At 42.8% G+C, this 10,258-nt stretch overlaps 1 protein-coding gene across 5 annotated transcripts in view; it reads left to right on the top strand.

The window, feature by feature from the left end:
• The window catches only part of ADD2 (adducin 2), a 197,050-nt gene extending 187,656 nt beyond the window's left edge, over window positions 1–9,394 (top strand). For 3 of the 5 annotated variants that reach the window (XM_075346143.1, XM_075346147.1, XM_075346144.1), the window contains one exon: window positions 661–9,394. In XM_075346143.1, the coding sequence (XP_075202258.1) occupies window positions 661–938 (278 nt within the window). In that variant the 3' untranslated portion in view covers window positions 939–9,394. The remainder of the gene's footprint in view (window positions 1–660) is intronic. The other 2 variants (XM_075346145.1, XM_075346148.1) reach the window with 2 other exon arrangements.
• Window positions 9,395–10,258: the final 864 nt, after the last annotated feature.

Below are 10,258 nucleotides of genomic sequence, written 5' to 3' on the forward strand. Positions count from 1 at the left end.
GAGTACACTAGACTTGCCACCAAACTAATAAACACGGAGGTAAAGGAAAGAAAGATGGGGAGAATAAACTGAAGGATACAAAACACCAAACTTCACCATAGAGGATGAACTCTAAAGTAGCAGGAGGATGGGCACAGGAGAAAACCTCAGCAGCTCCTTCCACCAGGCTGGCCAGAGTAGAAATGATTCTAACAGCAGCAGGGTCTGCTGGCAAAGCTCCAGTATTTAACCTAAATGGGTGTCGACCCAAAGCAGCTACAGCTGACCTGCCCTGCTCAGAGCTGCTGGCAACAAAACCTGAAATTAACTAATTAGATGCCAAAGCAAAGGAAATCTCATTTAAATGAGGAGTCCAGATGAAGATGGGAGACTCCAGTCCTAAGGCTCTCACTAGTCTCAGAACAGCAGGGAGACGACCGTGACACTAGCATGGCTATTTCTTTAGTACTACATACCCTGTCGTTGTATTGCTGTACAACTGGCTAGGCTTTGCATTCAAGAGCTGGGAAGAAATGGCAACATTTGCGGAAGCTGTAGTAGTCGCCATATTAAATGTTAAGTAGCTTTTTAAAGATCCCTCATTTTGCTTGTTAACAATAGAATACCCATAAATAGTTGACATCAATCTTGGTAATCATTCACTTTTGTGTTTTTGTAAAGAAGCAGAGAAGAAGGAAACTGTCCCTGGATCTACTGAAGCCACAGAAGAAAAGGTCCAACCAGCTGTGGTGCTAAATGGCAAAGATGAGGATCAACCTCCTCAGGATGAGACACCTCCTAAAGTCACTGACGCCCCTAAGGGGAAAAACGAGACAGTGCCCAATGCCTCTCCAGAAGGTTCCCCCACTAAATCACCTTCCAAAAAGAAAAAGAAGTTCCGCACCCCGTCGTTCCTAAAGAAAGGTAAAAAGAAGGAAAAGGAGAAGGCCGAGTCTTGATTTCCTGATTCATAAGACTGTTCTGTCACGTAAGGTATACCGGCTCCTTTGCTTTCCAGACTGGGACAGTGAAGGGAGCTACATCTACTACTGCTAAGTATGGACTCAAGAGCTTAATGTGGATGCTAATTCCTGAAATGTATTTTATAGGGGATTTGTACTCTGTGCCCATACAGCATGTCCACTGACTCTTGGGACAAATATCCTATTAGCTCAAAAACAAACAAAAAAACATTTTTATAATTGTCATCACCTTAGACTGCTTCTTTACTCAATCTACGACAACATAACTGGTTTTGTGGAGTTTTTTTTCTAAGTTTATTTTTGGAGTATTTGAGTGAAATGTGTTTATTTTAATCATGTGAAAGTGATGAAGGTTACAACATGGCTGCCGAGGGTCTGTCCTGACAAAAGGCGCAATAATAAGAGTCATTGAGTCAGAACTACATGCTTATCTGAATTCTGTAGGGCAGCAGTTACCATTTTATTGCTATTATTTAATGCATTGTTTATGATATATCTTTACGGTGACGTTGGTAGATTACTTTGGTTATAGCACTTAGACATACAGGAACTATAAGGGGTTATAAATACAAAAACGCCCCTTGAAAAATAATAAACAAGAGACTCATCTAATGTTTGTGAAAACTAATATAAATCCCAGGTATTTTTCTTTAATGTATCAGCAATCCATGTGTGTGCTCTCCGCAGCCACCGTATGAACCAGGTTCAGATCTGAATGAAGCAGCTCACTCTCCCCTACCAAGCAGGAAGTCGAAGCAGTAGCTGAGTTTCCCCAGTCAATCAAGTGTATGTAAATTACATTTTAATGTAAAACATAGGGAACTGTGGTTCCTCATCTACTATGTACCACTTAAATTGCTGGACTTCTCATACAGGATAAAGCCCTTATTGGGCCCTGATGGGTTCAGGTGCCCGGTTTGCACGTCTCTGGTCAGGGCTTTCAGCATGTATTTTTCTCGTGAAACGGAGAAGATCAGATTTTGATTGATATTCTTCTTTACAAGGTACAAACATTATAAAATATTGAATTTTATCTTTTTGTTTGCTTTTGTGGGATTTGGTCCAATTACCACTAGTTTGCATCCAAGTAAAACAAATGCTATTGAGAGGGTCATATAAGAGAGCTCACAATTGTGCCACCTTTCATGAGCCACCTTTCATATTTGAGCTCTCAGTTGCCACAGATTTTCCTAACACGTCAGGAAGTAGGAGACGTTTGCACACACACACACACATATATATATATATATATATATCTATACATATATATAAAATGTATGTATATATATGTATATATAGGTCTTTTCCATATATTCAGCAGAAGGAGACATCTTCACGAACCTTCCTTTTACCACCAAGAATGTGCTCCCCAGTCAATACCAATACCTGCCTGCACACAACTGGGGATAATGTACCATGGAACTGAACGTTCTGCGTATTTCACCTGACAATCACCACTTTCATCTATATGTAAAATATCCCAGCATATGTTTCTCATATATTAATATTGGACATAAGATATATTATGGCAGTGTTGCTTTATATTACCGCCATACTGTATGTGAACACATCCTTACCAGAAGTGACATGTTGGGTTTGCTGGAAACTAAAGCCTGCTTTACACGAGTCGATCTATCTTGCAATAGCACGAGCGATCGTAACCACCCCCGTCATTTTTGCGTCACGGGCAAATCGCTGCCCGTGGTGCACAAACTCATTTATCCCCCGTCACACGGACTTACCTTCCGGACGACCTCACTGTGGGCGACGAACGTCCACTTCCTGAAAGGGGAGGGACGTTCGGCGTCACAGCGACGTCACACGGCAGCCGGCCAATAGAAGTGGAGGGGCGGAGATGAGCGGGATGTAAACATCCCGCCCACCTCCTTCCTTCCATTAAGCCGGCGGGTGCAGTGGGACGCAGGTACGCTGTGTTCATCGTTCCCATGGTGTTACATGGAGCAACGTGTGATGCCACAGAAACGATGAACAACCTGCACCCATGAAAATAAACGATATTATGAAAGTTAACGACGAGTACACGACTCACGATTTGTGAGAGATACTGCGTCGATCGGAGGTGTCACACAAGACGACGTCGTGCACTATGCCGGATGTGCGTCACGAAAACCGTGACCCCGACGACATATCGCACGATATATCGTCTCGTGTAAAGCCCGCATTACAGTTGCTATAAGGAAGAAGGACCCCATAAAAATGTCAATAAGAGGTCCGTAGCCCTTTTCTTTTTATGGTTAGGAAAAACATTGTAGCCTCCATTCATAAACAATAAAACCTATATCACAACCCATACGCAGCATGCAAAAGAACAGCAAACACCAATAAAAGGATTCAAGCCTATGCCAATCTCAATATAAAAATATATTTTATTTAAAAATGAATTGAAAGGTTAAAACCATGCATGAAACTACAACAAGTGCAAGGAGAGATAAGGGGGACACCTGCTAAACTCAACTGGTACAGCACAAAAATAATATTAAATGTTCTAATATAAATAAAAATAAATATAGATTTAATTATTTAAATATATGGATAAATCAGTGTATCCCAGTAAATATCACCATAAAAATCAGGATAGTTAAGTATAACATAACAGACATGAGTGTTTCACAAATAAGCAGCAAAATATAAATGTAAAAAAAGGCAATAATGTGAACACAATTACCAGTCCAGAGAGCCACACGGGAGGGCCAGGTCCCAACGCGCGTTTCACATGAAATGCTTCTTCCAGGAGTCATGTTGTGTCTGTTATGTTATACTTACCTTTTTGGATTTGTATAGTGACATTTACTAGGATACACTGATTTATCCATATATTTTTATATTGAGATTGGCATAGGCTTGCATCGCTTTATTGGTGTTTCCCATTCACAAATAGTAGAAATTATACCATTGATCTACATGGGGAATGTTTAATTCTCTAGCCTCCTCAAGCGGCGCTGCAGGGAATACGAACACTTACTGCCATATTTCCCCACAGATCCCAGCTAATTGCAGGATTTGGTTATTATTAAGGGGAACATTTACTGGAAACCATAGAGTCAGACCTATTGAAAAGCAAGGTCCCAGCCTCGATTGGTTAAATCACCTTTGAAACTAAATAGTGAAAACCTGTACAAAACGTCCTTCTTCAGCGAAAAACTGCATTATTAGCAAAGAGGGAGGTGTTGAATTGGTTATTGGGTGCAGAAGGAAATAGTAAAAAAGGCCCTTCTGCCTGGGGTGACAAAACCAAGTTTTTTCCCACTGCCATTCACGCCCCCGGGGGCTCTTCTATCACTATCTTATTCTACTACTAATGACAGCTTCACTTTGATTCCATATTATCACAGTAATTGAGAAAAATTGTAATCCAACCTAATAATACACTACATAATCCAATAAACCCGAGGCTGGTTGCATAGGTATATGCATGTATGTGCATGTATGTAGAAACACGTGGGATACAGGAGGTGTAAGTATGGTGCAAATAAAGGAGAAATCTCAATAATCCAGATTACTCTGCTCTGTTTACACACTTTGTAGCTTTCAACTTGTAGCTTTTGGGACCAAACCGAAAGTGTTGTGCACGCACTTCTTTTTGTAGTAAAGGTTTACATCACATATGTATACAGATACATGCATGGGACAAAGTGACTGTGTGGCTTGTAAAACACAGGCTTTTTACTCATTTCAAATTAAGGACATTTGCTAGAAATTTTTAAAAAATCTATATATGTATTTACTCTGCTATAAAAAAAATAAATGTCACTTTTCAGCTATTGATGACCAAACTATTGGGTGCTCTAATTCTTTTTTTTTTTTTTTCAAGGGTTGGTCCGGCAACATTAACGGGTTTGCTGGTTGTTGTCCAAATGAAAATTGTAAAAAATATACAAATATGCCTGAAAGGGGGTCTGTCAGCACAATATGATTTTTCAGACAAAGCAGAGGTAATAAAGTGCCCCCTTGGCATTACCTTCCTGTCTACTTACCCTGCCTCCATCTCCATCCCGCTCTTCCTTGATTCTATAGTGTAAGAAAAAGACTGATGGCACTTCCTAACTTTCTAAATGTGATCGGGTGCATACTGAGCATGACACATAGTAACAAAAAGGAGACAGTTGCACACTGTAGTGCTAAGATTTGTAAACCATGCATATAGGAAACTAAATATGAAAAACATGTAAAAATAGAAATACTTTGCCCACAAAAATGGCCAGTTTTATGTGAGCCCAACAGCCAATGCCAAAGCGACCTCTTATTATTGGGTCCTTATCTTTGCACTTCAGAGTGCAACTGTCTCCTCTTCCTTGATTGACAGCTCTGGCTTTATAGGAGATAGAGAAGGACAGAGATAGATTGGAAACAAATAGCTGGGAAGGTGAGCTGAACTGTTTGGCCACACCAAGGGTGGACCGAGCGCCTGTGCTTGGTTAGAACACTGCTGACAGACTAACTTTAACTCCAGTCACTGAACCATTGGCCAGATTTCAAAGATAAGCCCTAGTGACCACTAAAGCATCACTCCTGGTGTTCTGACACAGAGCGCTTCCTTCCCATCTAAGACTTAATGATGTAATTAAACCACACCAATCACCTGGATTTTTCTACATAAACTAAAGCCAGTGCTATACTCTCACTATCATGCTGATTATAAACATACCTTTAGTTGTCAGCTCGGATGTATAGGTTTTCAAGTAAAGTTTGTAAAATAAACAGTTTTTTGATTGGCAGCAGCTGCCGAGCAGCTAATCAGCTAATAGATGGGGTGGGTATTCATAGTGATTCCCACTCCCCTGCCTGTCCGTCCTCCCACTATCCCACTGTTTGTTATTTATGCTAATTCTATTATAGAAGTGTTTTTAGTAATGGTTGTGGCTAAATCATAGTGGCTAAATCAGCCAACAGAAAAATAATGTTGCTTCTTGGTATCAGCTATGTTGGCTGTGTCCTTCCCCTTCTGGTCACATGGGTATGATATCAGCACAGGTCACCATGATTTAGCCATCACAATTAGTAAAACACCTCTATAATCGAATAAGCATAAATAATAGATAGCGGGAGGAACAACAGGCAGTGGTCAGGAATCACTATCAATCCCACCCCAGCTATTAGCTGATCAGCAGCTGCTGTCAATCAAACAAAACTGTTCATTTTACAATCTTTACTTGCTTGTGTTTCAAAAACTATACATCATAGCTGAATACTAAGGCTATGTGCCCACGCTAGAATGTCCCTGCGGATTTTTTTGCCTGAAAATCCGCGACTTTCGCGGCAAATCCGCACCCGCGGATTTGCCGCGGATTTACCGCGGATTTTGATGCGGATTTCATTTTTTTTTTTCCCCCATTCAAAACCAAAAATCCGCACAAAATCTGCACCAAACAATTGACATGCTGCAGATTTTTCCGGATCAAAATCCGCGGCAAATCCGCCGCGGAAAAATCCGCAGCATGGGCACAGCATTTCCAAAATGCCATTGAAATGGCTTGGAAGTGCTGCTGCTGCAGATTTTCGGCAAATCCGCGGTAAATCCGCGGCAAAATCCGCGGCAAATCCGCGGCAAATCCTGTAGCGTGGGCACATAGCCTAAAGGTATGTATAAAATCAATCATTGGAAAGGAGGGAAGGGAAACATATCCAGCACCATGTCTTTAAAAAAAACTTCAAATTTATTAATTCCAAGTAAAAAATGTTTCTAAAGCCTGCTTTACACGTTACGATTAAGCATACGATATCGTATGCGATCGTAACCGCCCCCATCGTATGTGCGGCACGTTCAATTTGTTGAATGTGTTGCACAAACGATTATTTGCTGTCACACGTACTTTCCCTTCCATATGACCTCGATGTGGGCGGCGAACGTCCACTACCTGGAGTGGGAGGGACGTTCGGCGTCACATCGACGTAACGCGGCAGCCGGCCAATAGAAGAGGAGGGGCGGAGATGAGCGGGATGTAAACATCCCGCCCACCTCCTTCCTTCCGCATTGCCGGCGGGAGCCGCGGGACGCAGGTAAGATCTGTTCATCGTTCCCGGGGTGTCACACAGTGCGATGTGTGCTACCTCGGGAACATTGAACAACCTCACGTTCAATTTTTAGGAATTGAACGACGTGTATGCGATGAACGTTTTAACGTTCAATTGCAATCGCACGTAGCTGTCACACGTTACAATATAACTTACGATGCGCGTCACTTACGACGTGACCCCGCCGACACATCGTAAGATATATTGTAGCGTGTAAAGCCCGCTTTATGTGGACTAATACAATCTCTCCATATGCCTTACAGCGCCTTACATGTTTCAGAGAAGAACTCCTTAATCATAGGCAAATACAAAATTAATTCTTTAGCTTTGTCAAAGATGGGAGATAATGACACGCAGCCGCCTTCATCACAATCCCTGGGAGGTGTTTTTAGTACTTTAAGAAGAGGTCTGAAATCTGAGGAGATTGTGTAATAAAGGAGTATTAGTTAAATTTATTCAAATTTGGAGAACAACCAAAAAACTCTTTATGTCGCCGGATAACCTCTGTAAAGTAGACCTGGTCACAATCAACTCTCCAGCTGTCCTGGTCTGCAAAGAAAGCCAGAAGGCTGGAATTAAAATGTAACCAAGCAGCTGCTTTGCGTAGTGTGCACCTGGCTTATGTAGTCGTGTGGACCTGAGTGTTAGATGCAGGTTGGGTGCACACGCAATATTGTGACATGCCCAAACCACGGTCAGCATGAATCGCATCCTGGCTGCACAATCTCAGCTGAGTATATTATTCTCTGAACTGCTCGAGTCTTTCAGAGACAATATACTTTGACAATCCTGCTGGGGACTATAATCAGAGACCAGACTAGTCCGGCACAGTTTCATGTCGTAGCTGCTGATTTACCGGAATCTCGTGTGTTTCTAGTCATAGACCACTCAATTATCAGCAGTAGCACTGAGAAGAATTGACCGGGGGCAGAGCCAGACAAGTCTTGTCACTGGCTATGGAGAATAATACACCTGGCAATATGAATTGTCTGACAGGTTGCCCTTAGAGTATAGCAGTGGTCCCCAACCTTTCTGACCTTGAGAGCCAAATTTAGCTGTGAGAGAGGGTCATGAACCATATTCAGCTCCGAGAGAGGATCACGAGCCACATTCAGCTCTGAGAGAGGGTCGAGAGCCACATTCAGCTCTGAAAGAAAGTCACGAGCCACATATAGGTCTAAGAGAGGGTCGCGAGCCACATATAGGTCTGAGAGAGGGTCGCGAGCCACATATAGCTCTGAGAGAGGGTCGCGAGCCACATGTAGCTCTGAGAGAGTCGCTAGCCATATTCAGCTCTGAGAGAGGGTCGGGAGCCACATTTAGCTACCGCCCCTCACAGTAGTGACACTCAGACCCCCATTACCAGTATAGCTTTTCCACAAAAATCACTACACCGACGCAGGATGCCAATATCTAGGGGTTCCTACCTCTATTCAGTTCTGCTCTTCTGTGTGGGGCTACTCACAAATTTCACCATCTGGAGACCCGCTCTTCATAGCTGTTTCCAAGACCTGGTGCGAATGCAACTAGCTGGTAGGCAGCCGCTGCCACACATCATGGGCCCACGAGCCACATCTGGGTCCCGAGCCACAGGTTGGGGACCCCTGGAGTATAGCATTACGCTACGTACAATGGAGGCTATTTGAAGGGCATACAGAGAAGGTGCCATATAAAAAATCATAATGGGGCAGTTCTTCAAGTGTGGTGCTCAGTTGCCACTAATACTCCATCATCTAAAAGGAAACTGCTCGCCAATTCTGCAGAACCTGGAAACCATAAGTCAGGATAAAACGCAGATTAGTGCCAGATCTTTATGCCTCCCATAGCAGTGGCGTAGCCTTTGCCAGTTACTGAACGGAAAGAGCAGTATAGCTTGTATAGTAGGACTGTGTCTTGTGGGGGTTCTGCCATAGAAGTCGATAGGAGTTGCTGGAACGCTCACGTCCTCTGTGCTCGGTACATGCTGAATGACTCGCTAAATCATTTGCAGTTTACGCAATTTCACCTGCCCTTTGCCTGATTAGGATATTACTGTGTCTTTTCTTCCACTTGTCTGACAATCGTAGTATTGGTGTTCTTTAGTGTCTCGCTCCTCTATGTATATAAACCTCCACAGATGACAACCTTGTTATTGTGATATCTAAAGACAATGTAAATCCGCTCTCTTTAACTGCACGGGCCTCTCGCTGTCTTCATCCATGGAGCCTTTCTTTTCTGCTGTACCTGCAAAATAAACTGAATTCACAAGCTTAGCGTGATCCTTTGTTCTCAAATCTTTGGGGTGAAAGATTTTGAAAGAAATAAAGAATATGCAGAATTTAGACGATTATGATGATTCAAGTCTGTCTGTAAATCAATATATTTGCCATGTTTTTTACTATAAATTCTTTTAAAATGAATGTCTATCCTTAAAGTATTATTCCCGACATTTTGTGTTATCACTTATTTATCGGGTATATCATAACTTGCTAATCAGTGGCTGTTGAACCACTGGACACCCATCAAAGAAAGAAGACGAATCCAGTGATAGAAGACCATTCCATGGTAGAATATAGGTATAATAAAACTTCACATTTATTTCAGCAGTAAAAAAGTATGTTGCAACCAATCAGTCAAGAGTATTGATGGGTGAACTCGCAGATAGCCGGGATCGTCGGGACTTAAGGCCCCATTACACACAATGACATCGCTAACGAGATGTCATTGGGGTCACGGAATTCGTGACGCACATACGTTCTCGTTAGCGACGTTGTTGCGTGTGACACGTACGAGTGACCGCTAACTATCAAAAATACTCACCTTATCGTTGATCGTTGACACGTCGTTCATTTCCAAAATCGTTGCTGCTTCAGGATGCAGGTTGTTCGTCGTTCCTGAGGCAGCACACATCGCTACGCGTGACAACCCGGGAACGACGAACAACAACGTACCTGCGTTCTGCTGGCAACGAGGTGGGGGTGTCGTTTATGCGGCTGGTCTCCACCCCTCCGCTTCTATTGGCGGGCCGCTGTGTGACGACGCTGTGACGGCGCATGAACCTCCCCCTTAAAAAAGAGGTTGTTTGCCGCCCACAGCGACGTCGCTAGGAAGGTAAGTACATGTGATGGGTAACAGCGATATTGTGCGCCACTGGATTTAAGAAAAACAATCTGCTCCTGTCCAGAATTGATCCTGGATATCTGGCCGGACGCCGTTCCCCATATAAGTCTATACTTACTGAGTCTCCGTCTCGGCTGTAACTGCTTCTGGGCTGATCATTTTAC

The sequence above is a fragment of the Anomaloglossus baeobatrachus genome, chromosome 4 (genome assembly GCF_048569485.1).
Source record: "Anomaloglossus baeobatrachus isolate aAnoBae1 chromosome 4, aAnoBae1.hap1, whole genome shotgun sequence".
In the NCBI taxonomy this organism is placed as follows: domain Eukaryota; kingdom Metazoa; phylum Chordata; class Amphibia; order Anura; family Aromobatidae; genus Anomaloglossus; species Anomaloglossus baeobatrachus.